The 18159-nt window shown below is 32.9% G+C and overlaps 1 protein-coding gene across 1 annotated transcript; it reads right to left on the reverse strand.

The window, feature by feature from the left end:
- Positions 1 to 384: 384 nt before the first annotated feature.
- Positions 385 to 2971, reverse strand: LOC107961646 (probable pectinesterase/pectinesterase inhibitor 12). The gene is made up of 2 exons (XM_016897712.2): positions 1833 to 2971; positions 385 to 1305 (listed from the first exon to the last, which is right to left on the reverse strand). Exons 1-2 carry the CDS (start codon positions 2755 to 2757, stop codon positions 617 to 619), a joined length of 1614 nt encoding a protein of 537 aa, XP_016753201.1. The 5' UTR covers positions 2758 to 2971; the 3' UTR covers positions 385 to 616.
- Positions 2972 to 18159: the final 15188 nt, after the last annotated feature.

Genomic DNA, 18159 nt, shown 5'->3' on the forward strand with positions numbered 1-18159 from the left:
TGTGTTATTAAATATTTTTAAACATGTTAACTTCGAAACTAATGGTTAGACCAACAAAAGAATCTAATTGAAATGATATTTTAATTTGAGTTGTTAGTGTCAATTGCATAGGCCAAATGCAACTCTATTTGCAAACTAGTTTGCATCTGATTGCACAATTTAATTTGGTATAACTGATTGTCATCTTTTGAACAAAACTGTTGGGACTTCTTAAGACAAGACTTGCTTTAGTTTTATATACAAGATTGAGAAAGCACTTATTTTAGTGTAAAAGTGTTGTAAGCTGTTATTATTATTCAATTTGTAATTAAGCTTGTCAAGGTAGAAAGCGTAAATGGGGGTGGGATAGGTTTAAATTGTATATAGAAATGATAAGATAATATGAGTTTTTAAAAGATTATGAAATTGATGTATAATATAACCAAATCGCCATTAACAGTTATGCTTCAAAGTTTGCACTTTGTTTTTGTTAACAGTTAGGAAGTAAAATAGAAATTGAAGTTTGGAAAGAGTGGAGATCCATGTGGGGTCTGACCTGTAAAGTAAAAGTTCCCTTATCTACATTATCTTTCACGACTGCAGTGTTAGAAATACCAAATAGTGAAGTTATATTTTGTCAAATCCCATCATCATATGGGAAAGCAGTAGAATCCAGCCAAGCTTCACCGGTAATTAACTCCGAAACACTGAAGTTATAAGCAACATCATATTCCATTACGTGATATCCAGGCCAAGTGACTCGGCTATCCGTCCCTGAACCTGGCCCATAATTATCGTACTCTCCATAATAAAGTGTGTCTAAGCCTTCATCGTTGGACCACTTAGTCCATCCACTAGGATTTATAAAATCATCAATATATGATTCAATATAAACTGTTGTGGAATACATCCTCCATGGCCTCCCTAGGTAGCTTTTGAAGCGGTTTGAATTCCCATACAGTTCAACCGTGGCAAGAATCGAACAGTTTTGGATCGAAATCCCGGTGGTCTCGTCTGGGGAGTCTCGAGATTGTGCTGTAATTACTGTGAACTGACCGGGCATTGGCATTCGAGTGATTATGTTACATGCTTGGAAAACAACAGCTGCGTTCCCGAAGATGTAATCTATGGTGCCTGATATGTCGCATTCACGGTAAAATTGTCGAAAAGAGTGGACGTATAATGTGTCCTGGAAACCACTGATGGAACACCTATATAATGCGGTGAAATCTGCGTTTACTCTTAATGCAACTGCTTGGTGCTTCTCAGGGCCTGCACTGTTGTCGATTGTTATATCCCGAGCCAAAAAGCCTTCGCCAGATACCGCTGCAATGATAACACAATAAGTTTAATCTTAATGTTGAACATAATTTCAGGCAGATATACCTCTCAATTCTATTTCAATTTTAATTCAATTAGACTTGATTATATAAAATTATCCATCCAAATCAAACCCAAAATTTAAGGGGAGAGCAATTGATTAAACCAAAAAATTAACTTAACCAACTAATCTCATATTTTAACTAATCAATCGACTTAGATTTTAATTGATCAAATTGAACCAATTTAACATTAGTCGAGTTAGGTTGAAGTTTTGGTTAAAAGTTTATTTATTTGTTTATTACATTTTATAAATGTATTTAAAAATAAAAAATTATATATAAGAAATTGGTCTAGTTACCAAAATTTATAACCTACAACTGATGGAGTGCTTATAAAACAAGCTTAACCATTATAGCTGATTTTACTGAACAGAACTGACTTGATCAAAAACTATGTATTAAGTGGGTTTCCTTGTAAAAATGTCTTGAACTAGAAATAGAAAATTTTAAGAACCAAGTTATTGAGATTACCAACAGTTGCAGATCTGAAAGTGGTCCAGCCATCACGTACGCTTCGGTTTCCAGTAATGAAGGTGACATCATTTCCGTCTCCGAGAAGAACAATGTTGGTTTTATAGCTTGGGATTTCAACATTTTCTTCATAAACCCCTTCCCTAACATAGATTATGATTCTGTCATAACTATTGTTGGGAGCAAAGTTTATGGCATCATTTATGGTACTGAAATTCCCTGTTCCATCGGCAGCTACAGTGAGCACGTCACTCGGATCGTATTCATCGTCGCTGCTCTGCAAAATCCGGCGAGCTCTCCGTCCCAACCACCTCGGAAACCCCAACAGGCGACGATTTCTATGGCCTTTTTTGCCACCACCCGATTTGGGAATCATTGAAAGGGAGTTACTCACGTGCTTGTAAGTACTCGTCAATGATTTCACCAAAACAGGTTTCAAAGTCCCAGAAGCCGAATCCAATCCTTCTAGACATGTGTTCTTGTTTGTGAGAGCTGCACTTAGATAAGATCTTGCATCACCTAGCTTCTTCGAATCACCTGATTGAATTCTTGATACTGATTTTTTCAAGGAAGATAGTGTGATTTCATGTAGTTCCTTGCAATCTTGCATTGTCCCTCTCTGTGTTTCAACAATTTTTGCATTTCCGCCATTGGAGAACAGGTTTGTGAGCTTTCCAGCTTCAGATAATGCAGAGTTGAGTGATTGAATGAGGTAATTTATTATGCTGGGACTGATATTGATTGAAACGGAAAGTTTCAGTGAATCGAAACAAGCATCTGGATATGGAGTTGATTGGCAAAAATTTCGTATGGAAGAGAGATTAGAGCTTAGGGGAGTAGTTGAAATAGAGTTCAGAGCTAAAGCAAAAGATAAAAAGAGGGTGAAATGGAGGATGATAGAGAGTTTGGAAATGGTGGAAGCCATTGAAAGGTGATGCCGGAGAAGGTGAAAAGATATTTGTTTATTTTATAGGCGCCGCGAGAGATCAGACAGGTCTAATGGCTTTCCCCATAATTATTAAGTGAAATTGTTGAGACTTGAGACCGAGAGACAATTATATTAAATTCTAATGTTTGTTAGGTGAAGCGCAAGTAGAGTAAACGGAGGCTTCTTCATCTTACTAGATTTGAGTTTTGTATAGGAGAGCTTGAATATTGGTGAGTTAAGAGTTGATTTGAGCTTTGAATTTGATTAAACTCAATTGTTTTGACAACAATTTAATTTGATAAGAATATTTAAAATATATTTTAAAAATAAAAAAACATTATAAGACTTACGAAGATATTAAGGTATATTCGACTCAATGGATAAACAAAAATAAATTTAAACATTTTGGAATAGACAAGGATGAACGTTTCATTAAATTCTGTATAACTATCAAATGCCAAGAAGTAGAATTAATATTAAAAAATGTGACTGGGAACGTGAGTTTCATTTTTAGTTTAGGGTGAGTTTGGATGGGCGGTGCGTTTACCTGCGGTTAGTGTAAAAATAGTGGTGGCGGTGAGATTAGATATTGTAGCGATACTGTAGCGTGAGACAAAAAGTAAGCTAAACGCACCGCACCGCACCTAATCGCCCATCCAAACCCACCCTTAGTCTAAACATTTTCGTGGGACTCTGTATCTGTAATAAGATTACAAACTTAAATACGGCGGTATAAATAATGTTGTGGAAATTTCTAAATTTATGTACCAAAGAATACGCGAAACTCAGATTGATTGCTACTTGTCTTGCATCCCCAACTCTTTTTTTCCAAATAATAAATAAATCATATTTTACTGTAAATTAATATAACTTCTAGTTACACACTTGATAATATTTAATAATTAAAATTAACAAGTGAAGGACATTATCATGATGATCGTTCACACGGTAAGGAATATAGAGAACCGCTAGAATTGGATGGTTTATACTGTAGATGGTACAAAAAGTCAAGAAAAATGATTATTTTAAGGAAGTTGGGGTTGAGTTTGAGTAGAGTGTAAACAATGAGAGCCCTTGCTTGGTGCTAAAAGAGGTATTTATAGAGGGAAGTTGGCTTACCCTAATTCATAGGTGCTGATGTCACTCAATGATATTGTTGGAGTCAACTTGAAGGGGCTAGACAAGGTGTCCATCAAGTTCGGGACGTGATAGATTGACAACTGCTGTCAAGAATTTTTCCCCATTTATCTTTTGAGGATTGTGCAGGCATGCTCATTGTAATGGGGTGTTTAGGCAAGATGTTCTTTTAAGAAAGCCATATTGTTGGGCTTTGTTGTGTTTCTATAGTCATTGGGTAGTTGTTAAACTAAGGGTCCGTTTGTTTGGCAGTAAAATGTTTTCCGTAAAATGATTTCTGGAAAATGTTTTACTTTTCTGTAAAATGATTTAGTGGAAAATATTTTCTGGTGTTTGGATGAATCTGTGTAAAATATTTTCTGCTGTTTGGCAGATTTCCTGAAAATATTTTCCAAAAAAATTGTTTTTACACATATTAATAAATTATAATTTAAATTGTTTTTACATATCAAATTGATTTAAAAGTTTACATACATGACAAATACGATAAATTTAACAACTAAATTGTTAAAATGCCATAAAAAAAGTTAAGAAAGTGTTTAAAATTAATACACCAGTACAAATAGACTCTTCCCTCCTGTAATAATTTATATAAAAACTGAGTACTTACTAAACATGTAAATCCTCACCCCAATCTTCTACAGTAGCTTCCAAAAAGAATATCCAAAGCGAATGTTAAATTGTTTCCCTTAAAATGTTGGAGACCAAATGCAAAATGGTCAACAACTACAAAATAACTAAAGAAGAGAGAAAACAAACAACAAAGTGTATGCATAACTGGAATAGAAGAAAAGAAAGGTTTATATTGTTCAGTCTGCTTCTTGCATTAGGTAACAATATTCAAAATAAATCTACATTTAAGTCATAATTTCATACACAACGTGACAAATGTAAACGATTACCTATCCCTGTAACCTCAGTTTTTATACACAGATTATAGATGATAGGTTCATATTATTATACTTTATCGTCATGGAACAACCATCTCGTCTCCTTGGGAGACCTGCCATTGCGACAGTTCTTAACATATCGATCGTTATCAGCCGGCCTTTGCTGCATAATTAGAGAGTGAATTCAGTATTCCACCTTTGAACATATAAGGCCAGATCTTAGGGAGCAAAACAAACGGTCAAATTGCTAATAATTCCAACAAACCTTAGCAGTTGAGCTTGATAACATGGAGAGAATGCTGATGCAGATAGAACTTACAGTCATGGCTGGGGACCAGCTATCATACAGAATATCTGCAAAATAGGATCAATGCAAGATTTTGAATGTTGGGTAGCTAGATAATAGACCACATGCATATCACAAAAGAGAAGTGCAAAATGGATGCTAATGATCAAGCAGCCTTTCCTGTTGTTCTACATTAGACCCTTTACATGGACTCAGAGACAAGTTGCAAAAAAGAAAAAAAAATCCAAGTGAAAGTAAAGCACAGTATGTGTGTGAATGTGGACTAATTTCTCTAAAAGATGATTGACATATGTAGTTATTTTGGTTCAATATGCAAGATTTCCTTATGTTCAAGGTTTTCTATTTGATTTTCAAATACTAAGAAGTAGAGGGTTTGGTACACTCTCTTTATTACTAGCAAAGGTACATCTAATGAATAAGTGAGAAAAAAATTAAATTAAAGAGAACTACAATCAAGTAGGCCTTTCTTTTTTGCACCTATTGCCTTACAAAAAAGATTGCCTAGGTGCACCCAAATGAGGTTCACTCAAAAAGGTCTAAGGCACTTTTGTTGTCTAGTGCCAAGGTGCAAGTCACACCTAGGAACATGCCTACACAACACTAACAAAACAATGCAAAATAGATTTCTTAATGGCCAGGAAGGTTGCAATTAATCAACACCTAAAGAAAGAACAGTTCACACCAGAGTGCCAAATTCAAAGTCTTCATGAAAATTTACCTAATCACCAACACCTTGAGGATCATGTAAAGCCCACAGACACGAAAGACAAACTTTTAAGACGGACCATATTTTACTTTCTTGTGTGATACTTACAACATTCTAGATGGTCAAGACTCATTCATGGCTATGATAAGTAAACTGCTCAAAACAAGTACTTCGCTAAACAGTTAGTCGCATTAAATGCAAAAGATGACCAGCCTCTCTTAGACACCTTCCAGTGAATATTTTTCTCCTAATTAATATTTCCATTAGGTGACCAAGCAACCTCTCTTAGACGTCTTTCATAACTAGTAATATGCTAGAACAGAGCATCTCCAAGCATAGGACAGCAACAAAAAAACTCAAACTCTCTAGTAAGTCACCTCTGAAAGAAAAACATGGGGAGAAACTTATCCTATATCAGTCTAGCAATATAATATGCTAGACATTTCTAAGCAAACCTTAATATACTCTCAGGCTCACAGTTTGACTAGAAAAACGAATGATGGAAATGGCAACATAACACCATAAGTGAATAGTTCCAATATAAATAGATGGCTCAAGAACTACTATGAACAATGATATAAGTGCTATGTCGATTATGTAGTTAGTCTTACATCCAAGAAAAGTGCTAATCATATGCAATACCAATGGAACATTAAATGACCTCTTATTTATGCAGATGTCATTTATTGAAATTTATCATGACAATTTGAATTGTAATTTACAAATACCACATGACTAATGGAAACAATGTAACCATAAAGGAGAGTGGGTGGATTAACTTGCCATTCCATTAATTCTTTCTGGAGTCTATTATATGCGATCTTGCTCAAAGCCTACGAAAAGCATATACTCCAAACAAAAAGAGTAAAAAAATCAAACAAATAGAGAAATAAAAAAGAAAATAAATCAAACAAATTGGCAGACGCAACCTCAATTAGGGAAAATAGATAACATAAAAATTCTTTTAGAAAAAATATAGAAACCTTGCGTGAATGATCGGATGAGCTAGTCATGGCTGCTGCACGAGCGAACTAGAGAAAAATGAAAAAGAACGGTGCCATCTGCTGTAATTTATAGACTAGGCCCTAAATGTCAATTACTATTGCTCGAGAATTTTGGAGAAAAATGTTAGTAAATCGAAAGAGCCAGAAAATTGATGGCTATCCCCCAAAAAGGCATTGTAATACAGTAAATTGGTCGATCAACGTGGCATGGAGAGGATTGGGCGCTACACTGGATTGCAACTTACCTGGAGGAGAAGATGAAGAACGGAAGAAGGAAAATGAATGAAGAAAGGAAGAAGGAGAATAAGCCTTACCTGGATGAAGGAGGAACCGGAAAATGTCTTACAGAAATGAAATCCGTAAGATATTTTCCAAAATTAAGGGCTTCTTTTCCCGTGTTTTGTAATTGATTTTACCTAAGGAAAACATTTTCAGCCAAACAAACACTGGAAAAGGCTGAAAAGCTTTTCCGGAAAATGTTTTACTTCTAACAAACAGACCCTAAGCCTTATTGAGTTTTTGAATAAAATTAAAGTTGAGCAATTTCATAAAAATCAAGTTGAAATTGTTTCAATTAAGTTAAATATTTTCAACCTCCTTATCGATGATTTCGAGTTGATCCTTCCGAACTAACAATTGGTATCAGAGTTAGCTTCTAAAGATGGTTTAACAACCAAGAGAAGATCCTCGGAGAAGCTTAAAACGATCATTAACTTATTCTACAACAAAGAGATCTACTTTCGGGTCAATATTCCTTGGTGAGTCTCAATCCATCAATAGACCTCATTATTTCAATGGTGCAAATTATTCTTATTGGAAGAATAGAATGACCTTGTTTATACAAACCAATGATTATGCTGTGTGGGACATCATCACGAATGGTCCAAGCATACCTCAAAAGAAAGGAGAGATCTTTCTTCCAAAGAGCAAGAATGAATGGAATGAGGAAGATAGGAAGAATATGCAACAAAATACCAAGGCAATGCATACTCTATTTTGTGCACTTGGTCCAGATGAGTATAGTAGAGTTTCGTCTTGTTCAAACACCAAAGAGATATGAGACAAGCTTGAAGTCACCCATGAAGGCACTAGCCAAGTGAAAAAGTCTAAACTTGGAATCATTACTCTCGACCATGAATCTTTCAAGATGAAGCCCAAAGAAGATATCAAGGAGATGTCCGATCGGTTTACAATTATCATAAATGGATTGAAGTCTTATAGGAAGACTTATCCAAATGAAAAGGTGGTAAGAAATGTGCTTCATAGCTTACTTACATCATGGGAAGCCAAGGCGACCGTAATTGAGGAAGCAAAGAATTTAGAAACTTTGTCATTGGATGAGCTCATTGATTCTTTGCTTACACATGAGATGAGGCTTAACAATAGGAGTGAATAAGAAAGAGTTATGAAGAAGAATGTTGGTAAAGCTCTAAAATCCACCACTAATAATGATAGTGAATCAAGAGAAGAGTTGGATGAAGATAAAGAGATGGAGATGTTTGCTAAAAGATTTAAGAGATTCATGAGGTCCAACAAAGGAACAAAAATTCAAAAAAAAGGAAGGACTCAAGCTTGAATCTACCAAGGAGAAAGATCCCATTATTTGCTATGAATGCAAGAAATCGAGACACATAAAGTATGATTGTCCTCAACTTAAAAGGAATGGATCTAGCAACCAAAAGGCCTATGTTGCTGCTTGGAGTGGTGAAGATTCATCCGATGATGAAGTAGCCAACTTTTGCCTTATGGCCATCAATGATCCTAAGGTAACTTCTAACTCATCTACTTTAAATGATTATTCTTTTGATGAGTTGCAAGATCCTATGATGAATTGGGTTTGGAATTTGAAGTAATGATGTCAAAACACAAGAAAAATGTTTCAAAATTGAGAAATGAAAATGACTTAGTTTCCAAAACCAATCATGAACTTGAAGAGAAAGTAAATAAAATGCAAGAAATTATTAATGACCTTGAAAAGAAATATTTAGACTTGCATAATTTACTTTCAAAAGTTCACGAGGATCATAAAAAACAACTTGAGTTGCTTAAAAGTGAAAAAGTTCCCTCTAACAAAGTTTTTGAAAAAGGAGAAAATTCAAAACAAAATATTGTTAAAAATATCTTTACTTTCTATAAACATAGAAGTCCCTCAAGATTTTACAAGGGAAAACTTATTAAGAGTGTATGGGTCCTTAAAGGACTTAGTGCTACTCAAGACAATGAAGCTATTTCAAAATGGATATTTAAAGGGACTAGGATTTTGGAGACTAATGATTATGGACCCAAAAGAAATTGGGTACCAAAAACTTAATTCTATGTTTTTAGGTAAGATGTATTGCTTCAAGGGGAACAAATGCAAATTCTATGTGATTGCACCTTAATGTTATTTGGTATGGTACTTCATTTGTTCTTTATTTTTAATATATCTATCTTTGGACTAACCAAATTCTTTTCCTCTTAAGTTTTACTTGATTTTTTTTAATATAACAAAAAGGGGGAGAAGAGAAAGGTAAAATGAATGTCAATTTTAGTGAATATGTTTTCAAAGCAAAATGAATGTCAAATTTGAGCTTATTTAAAATTTTTATGCTCCAAATATTTATGCGTTAAATTGAAAATGATTTTTATATAGGGGGAGCTTAAATTGAAAATGACTTTTATTAAGGGGGAGCAACCTATTCAAAAATAAATTTACAAAATGTTTTTTTTTATCAAAAAAAGGGAGATTGTTAAACTAAGCCTTATTGGATAATATGTTTTGATATAAGAAATTAAAGTGTTTTTGAATAAAATTAAAGTTGAGAAATTTCATAAAAATCAAGTTGAAATGGTTTCAATTAAGTCAAACATTTTCAAATATATTTTAACCATTTTCAAACAAGTTGGAATTGCTTGAGGACAAAAAGAATCGATACTTTTTGTCTAAGTATAGATATTTTACAAGATATTGATACCCCTCTGATAATAGATACCAAATTGACATTTTGCCACTTTTAAACCGTGGTAGTGTAACAGCCTGTTTTTAGTCGAATCGAAATAGTGGTTTCGGGACCACAAATTCGAAATAAAATATTTATTTAATTATTAAATTAAGGTCTACAACATGAATATATGATTGTGTGAAAGTTTCGTTTAGAAATTTTATCTTTTGAATGATTAATTTGATAAAAAAGGACTTAATCTCGTAAAGTGTAAAAGTGGAGTTCCATTAGCTAAAGGTCTCTAATAGCTATGGAATTTTAATTTAGAGGTCCTTATGTTGTAATTTGCCATCTAAAACATGAGTGGACTTATATGGACACAATATTAGGTGTTGTAATGGTTTATTAATAAGGTTATTTAGGTAATTTGAAAATTGAAGGTTAATTATAATAAAACAAAATTTTGTATCATCTTCTACTATCTTTCATCCACCGAAAATTAACCTAAGGAAGCCAAAAAATTTATATTTTCATTTGGCCATGCTTGGATAGCTAATTAAGATCAAGAAAAGCAAAATTCAGATCTAGATCGGGAAAAACGAAAGTTATCGACTAAACAACTTATTTCGTCGTTTCCACATTCGAGGTAAGTTCGTATGTGATAAATTTCAATAAAAGTGTATTTCATTTGGTTTGATATTGCATAAATTGTGAATATGAGACTATAGATATGAACGATAGTGATTCGACGATGATTCAACATTTGAAATCCCGGTTGAACCTTAGGAATAGTTTAGGATGTTAGTGATATGTCATTAGGGGATACATTGAGTTGGCTTCAGGCCATGATATAACACTTAGGGTACGAATTATACCAATTTGGCTTCAGCCCATGCATATCGACTGATTTGGCTTCAAGCCATGATATCAGTACTTCGGAGATAAGTTACCTTGATTTGGCTTCGGGCCATGGTATAGGTACTTATCATGTGAAAGCATTGAGTATCCGACTTCTATTTCGAATGGTTCAACTGGTATACGAAAAAGGTGGATGAATATGAGTTTGATGTTAAATGATACATGTACGTACATGAATTATAAGTTTAAAATCGAAGAAATTTGTGAAGGTAGTGTATAATCTCACAATTGAGATTTGGAAAGGTTTGTTATCTAATGTAAGCTACTTATTGTTGTACTCAAATTATTGAGTTATATTTATATACTTACATTAAGTTTATTTCATATGAGCTTACTAAGCTTTATAGCTTACAATGTTTATTTTTCTATGTTTTATAGTAAATTCAAAGCTAGCTCGGATTCGGGGATTGTCGGAGTTCGCTTCACACTATCAACCTATCACTTGGTACCTATAAACTCTGGAATTTCTAAATATATGACATGTATAAGGACTTTGAGTCATTTTGGTTTATGTAGCATGATTTTGGCCATTTGTGTTAGCTTGTAAATAAAATGTGTTTGGTTTTGTATTAGCCATGTAAGTTGGCTTATTTTGGCAATTATGTGATGTATATATACGTATTAATGTCTTCTAGTGATGTGGTTCATGTTTGTTTGAGAATGGCTTGTTGAATGCAACATTTAATGTAGTTAATGATTAATGAATTGAGAATGGTTGTGCTTGTGGTTTTAGGCTAATAAATACTTAGTTAAAATGGTATACATTAATGCTTTGGAAAAGTGAATTAGCATGATTTGAGTAGGCAAATTATAGTATTATAAGTATGTTAGTTGTTGATATTGAAACGGTACATTTTAGTCTTGGTTATGGTTGCTTTAGATGCCTATATATGCTATGAATTTGTACCATTTGGCTTGTGTAGTACATGCAAGTTTGGGGTGGTAAAATGGCTTGGTAAATAGCCTATTTTTGTCCACATAAGCAGAGACATGGGCGTGTGTCTCAACCGTGTGTGACACACGGTTATGTTACATGGCCGTGTGTCCCCTGGTGTTGAATTTGAAATGAAGTCAGTATGCTCCACACGGCCTCACACACGGGCGTGTGACTTGGTTGTGTGGCATAAGTTAGTATACCCAACAGGTTTGGCACGGCCTCACGCACGGGCGTGTATGGTAATTTTTAGGGCATACAGACTAGCCACACGGGCGTATGTGTTGGTCGTGTGACCTAAGTCAGAGAGTTACACGGGGTCGGACGCGGGCTGGGACACGACCATGTGCTTCCATTTCGAATATCCACACGGCCTGTGACACCGGTGTGTGTCCCCTGTTTGAGAAAAATTTTCAAAGTTTCGTGGAAGTTTCTTAAGTTATTGGCTTAGTCCTGAACCACTCCCAACGTATGTTTAGGGGCTAGTAGGCTCGTATTAGGGACAAATTGATTGAGATTGAATGATGATTGTATGAATTGATTAAATGTATGTGAAAAGTATTTATAAATGTGTTGTAAGTTCGATAATATTTCGTAACCCTATTCCGACATTAAATACAAGTGAGGGGTGTTACAGGTAGGTATCGATCCAATATCGACACTTTTCTTAAGGTATCGATATATTTCCTAAGGTATCGATATTCATGCTCCAACGTCCACTGAAATCAACATTAAATACAAAAAATATCGATACCTTTTTAGTAGGTATCGATACTTGTTGCTGCAGGTGAAGTTAATGACTTGGTATTTCATTCCCAATGGTTACAGTCACTTCTACAACAACCACAACAGTTGGAAATTAATTAGAAGGTACAAATACTATCTTTTAAAGGTTTAGCAACAACAAGAAACATGTGTAAAGCTTAAAGATCAATCAAAACAACATAGAGCTTAATTCTTTCATACTTTTTCTTGTAAACACTTGTGAGCTTTCATTGTATTCATTTAGCTCAAGTGTTCTTCTATGTATTTGTGCTTAATTGGGAAACATCCTAATCTTATAAGGATTGTTTCTTTGTTTGCTTATTTGTTTCTCTTTGAGAGAGGGTTAATTCTTAAGGTTTGAGTAGAAACCTTAAAAGAGTTTTATCTTAAGATTTTGGAGCATAAATCTTAAGAGATATTGTAAGGTTAAACCTTGTTTTCAAAGGTTTCCAAATTAGTGAATTTGGGAAAATCCTTAGTTGTTGTAAGCTAAGGTGGTGGAGTAGGAGATTAGGGTTGAACCACTATAAGTCATTGTGTTCTTTGTTCCATATTTTTCATTGCTTCCACCACAATTTCTCAAAGGCCAATTCAACCTCCCTATCAGCAATTTTGAGTTGATCCTTCTGAGCTAATAGTAGTTTAGCAAGGGGTGCAAGAGTGTTATAGGGTATAACAATTGCCCCTTAGATGAAAGGTTGGTTATAAAGTGACTTATTTTGGGCCAATTTGCTAGTGAAGCTCACTAGGAATCTTTAGCAATGATTGTGAAAGGTTTTATAGTGTCATTATTGTCACTCTAATGACTGTGCCATCATATTAATTGCCTTTATACATGTCATTGACCTTCAATTGGAGGTTTTTTGGAATGTGTTATTTCTTCATTGTTGTCATTTTGTTTGAAGTGTCACTTCATTTTCCCACCTAAACACCTATAAATATGCATATTTAGGACTTTAGGATCAATGTTCTTTTGTGCTAGTTCGTATTCTTTTGCTTTCAACTCATTTTTATTGTTCTTTGTTGAAAAGTTAATTTTTTTCTTATCTCTCACTTTTGTTGTTTTTCATTTCAAAATGATTGCCAATCCTATAAGGTCCTTGATGGATGATGCTTTAGTGGAAGGTGATGAATTTTTATGTACCACAATCATAGAGGAGATGATTGGCATGTTGCTGTTGTAGTATTTAAAATTATATCAGTATAGATATGGCCTTCTTGTTCCATCAACGTTTTATCAAATGAGTAAAGTTACGACCAACAAGAGAGGCTTTTATCTCCTTTTGCAACTGTTTGAAGCAAGGTTCCATCTGCCTCTCAATTCTTAATTTGTAAAAATACTTTAATTATACTACGTTGCCATTAGACAATTATCAAGGACTTTTGGCTACTATTAATGTTGTATTTTTTAGATTACAAGAAATGTTTAAAGGAACCTTCTTCAAAATAGCTTTGGGAATTTGTTTGCCTTCACTTTTGAGGATTTTTTTTTTGCATAGATCAATTTTAGGCACATGATAACGACAATGATGAAACCAAAGTGTATCAATTCAACAAAAAAAATGTTGTATTTTATTCCCACAAATACATCCTAATAAAAAATAAGGTGGGAGATTTCTCTTTTCCTCTAAGATGGTCTATTCTTATGTGTGCGAGGCTTTCTACTCTTCCCTTCACATAGGATCAATACGATTGCTTAAGAACTATTGATGCTAAGTTTAGGGATGTATGGTCTTTTAAGTAAATTTTAGAGGTTTTGTTTCAATGAGCGTAACCATAATGGCACAACTCTAGAGGAGAAGGTGGAGTTCCTTATTATGCCAAATATTGTTGTTCCACCCTTATCTCATATGGTGTGGCCCTGGCATGGTAAGGGCCTTTTTGCTAAGCTAACGCTTGGTGAGGAGGAAAAATCTATTGATTTCATTCACTAGTATGTGCATGAACACTTGAGTGTCGATCCTCCCTTCGTCAAATATCCTGTGAGAAATCTTGTAAATAGTCCTGTGGCAAATTCTATAAAGGCTTCTGAAGTAGGTTTATGCTATCTTTTTTTGTAGAATCTTATGCTTTTTATTGTGTTTATCACATCATTTGCTTTCGACAGAAAGCATGACTTCTATTCACTAAGCCCTTGTTTTAATCTTGGCTGAGCTTCTTCTTAGAGTTGTTTATATTGGTAACGCTCAAGGTAATGCCCTTCCTATACTTTCTAGTAGTAGAAGAAGATATTTGATTGCCCTTTGATCAAAAGGTTACTTCTTCAAAGTTGTCTTAGAGGCTTGATCATCTATCGGTGGAGAATGATTGGCTAAAACGATCCAACTGACAATTCTCTTTGGACTTAGAGAAGGGCAATACAATGGTGGCGATTGAAATCGCAAGGGATGCTAATCCTTATACTAATTTAGTTATACAAGGTGTAGAACAATACAATGGCAGCAGTTTGCACTAGAGGTGGTATAGATAGTCACTAGGATCGAGGTGGTTCACACTATAGATGGTGCAAAGAGCGACAGGGAATAGTGATTTAAAAAGTTGGGGTTCAGTTTGAGTAGAGTGTAGACAATGTGAATTGTATATCTCTCTCCCCTTGCCCTAGTATCGAGGAGGGGTATTTATAAGAGTCTAGCATGGTCGGGGTCCCAACCATTTAGTACCTTACTCTTTAAGTACGAGGTGGTAGAGTGGTGGATACTAATCAATGGTACTGTTGGAATCGAATTGAAGGGACTAAAAGAGGTTTTTTTTCAAGTTAAAGATGTGATAAATTGACAGGTGCTATTAAAAATTCTTCTCCATAGTTAAAAAATGGTTTTGAAAAACAATCTACAAAACAATATTGACGTGGTCTTTTGAAGATTGTGCGGGTTTGTCTGTTGTGACAGAATGTTTAGACGAAACACTCTCCTATCTAAACCTTATGGTTAGGCTTCCCGTGTTCCTATATTCATTGGATATTTTATTGAAAGGTGCATGAGTGAACGTATAATTATGTATGAATTCAAAGGCATGTTTATTCTTAAAAAAGCAATTCAATATTCAATAAAATTGAAATAATTTAATGATTGAGTTTAAATTGAGATTTTTTTTCCTTACTTTAAACGTATGTTATAGGAATCAAACTTTAATTTTTCAAGAAAGCTAGGGTATTTCATATCTGCCAAATTGGATTGAAGATGCAAAGGAAATTGTTAGTTAATTTCTTCCCTTATTTGTAATTTGATTGGTTAATGAATGAGAAAAGTTTATTGGGGGTATGAATAAATACAAACAAATAATTTGGGCACTCTAATCGATGGCAAGAATTCGGAGTTGTTGGCAAAAAAATGGTTTAATTCCATCATGTACCCCCAAATTATGATTCAGGTTCTAAATTAGTTCTCAAATTTTAAAATGTTCTAATTGAGTCTTAAAAATTTTCAATATCTTATCAATCAAATCCTTCTACCACCCTACAAGTGAGTTTGGAAGTTATATGTTAGTTTGGATTTGACACGAGGCATATTAAAATAGGTGGATCAAATTTTAAATATGTATACCTATTGCATGGATTACTTAAATATGACATCTTAAAAATTAAAAAGGCTATTTTTTTAACACTTCATTTACAAGTTGTCTATACAAAGGTACATAAGTGTTTAAAATTTAATCTACGTATTGTAATAGACTATATGTCATATTCGATTATTATTTAATGGCTAAGTTGAGAGAAGAAAGTTGTTGTTACAGTATTGATACTTTGAGGATTCAATTAAAATGTTTAAAGCAAGGTTCTCAAAATTGTACCGGTGATCAAATAGATCAAGCCATGGATTCGTCGATCTAATCGGTCTGACCAATTTAGCCCATTTGATTAAATAAATTATTAAAAATTCATAAAAATAAAAAAATATTAAAATATGGTTCAATCAATTTTTTTCTTGGTTCAATTGGCTTGTATCAGTTGTTAAGTCAACCGGTTCAATACCTTTCTCCAAAGTGGTACCTTAATCAGTTCTTAATCCAACCTGTTTGATCGGTCGATCCGGTCCGATTCAACAATCTTATTTTTTAGTTTTAAGTCATACTTTAAAGATGTTTGATACAATTAGAGGTGTTTATGGGTTAAGTTGAGTTCAAGTTGACCGATATATGGTAACAATATCATACATGGTTGTCTAAGCCTACTTGACCTAAGATATGGATCTCAAACTTTACTTAAGTTTGCGCATATTTGCAAATTGCTAACCCAAACAAGTTTAGGTCACCCATATTATTATTTTTAAAATATAATTATTTTTATTTAATATTTAGAAATATTATATATATCATATGAGAAAGAATCTACTTACACCGATGTACGATTAAAGGGATTTTACACTATTTCATAACTTTTTATACGATTGATATTTTAACAATCCGACCATTGAATTTATCAAGATATTTGTACTTGTCATGCATGTAAATTTCTAAATCGATCCGATATCTCTATCATGTTGGTCTAAAATATTATATATACTAATATATATTTAATAATTAAGAGTTTTTTTTACCCAAAACAAATAGATATAAATTTTAAATTTATACCAAAATTTATGCATGATCTACGTGAATGAAACATTAAATGTGACGGTTGAATTGTTAAAATATCAATTGTATAAAAAAGTTACAGAAGAGTGCAAAACCACTTTAATTTTTACATCGATGTAAGTGGATTTCTTCCTGTATCATATATACCATTATATATATTTCTTTTGTTAAATGTTTAAATATAAACTAACTTAACATTTTTTAAATACTTATAGTATAATATATATAATTTTTTTATGGTATAGACTACATAATATAAATATATATATTTATATATATAAGAAAATAGAAATTATTATAAACTTGAAAATAGGCTAGACTGAGCAAGACTTAAACTTTGAATATTAAAGTTCAAGTTTAATTTATATTTTAAACGGATCTAATTTTTTTGTTCAAGCTCATTTTAAAGCTTAATATTTTTAATCATCCTTTTAAATTTCATACAAATCTTCAAATTTAATGTAGCTAATCTTTGATAAGTCTAGATGTAATCAACCCGCTAGCAAATTACATACACAACTTTGAGTTTGCTATTTTCTTTTGGCATGATAATAGATTTAATTTTTAAAGTTTACTCTTTTTTCCATTTGGCTCTAAGTTTTTTAACCACTTTTGCATTTAACCTTTTAAATTTAGTAAAATTGTTACTTTTTTAGACAAATAAGCTTATTCGAATATTAAAATTTTAAGGACATTAACTTAACAATCACATGATCATTTATGTATACTTTATAAAAATTTTTAAAAAAATCATAATTTTTGAAAAAAATCTATAACATCAATAAAGTACATGTATATTACCACCTGAGCTATTAAGTCAGCACTATTAAATTATTAATAGTTTAGATAGTTTTGTCATCCAAAAAGAAAAAAAAAAGGCAAAATTGGTTGAATTTTAAAGATTGGGGGTGAAAGTGAAAAAAAAAATTAAAGTAACAAAACGAATAAATATGAAGGATTAAATTTAACATTAATTTTTTAAAGGTTAAAATATACTTATAGCACTTGTACTTTTCAAAAATAAAGAATTTAGTCTCTTTACTTATATTCCTAATAATTTTGACTCTTTACTTGTCAAATTTCAAAATTTAGATCTAACTATTAATATTGTTAATTTTTTTGTTAAATTCAAGTTAATTAAAATATCTTTTTTAAATTACATGGATTTCAAATGAATAATTTTTTTTATTTCAAAACATCATATCAACAAATTTTAAAAAAATTAAAATTAAACCAAAATTTTAA

The sequence above is a fragment of the Gossypium hirsutum genome, chromosome A06, assembly GCF_007990345.1.
Source record: "Gossypium hirsutum isolate 1008001.06 chromosome A06, Gossypium_hirsutum_v2.1, whole genome shotgun sequence".
Lineage (NCBI taxonomy): Eukaryota > Viridiplantae > Streptophyta > Magnoliopsida > Malvales > Malvaceae > Gossypium > Gossypium hirsutum.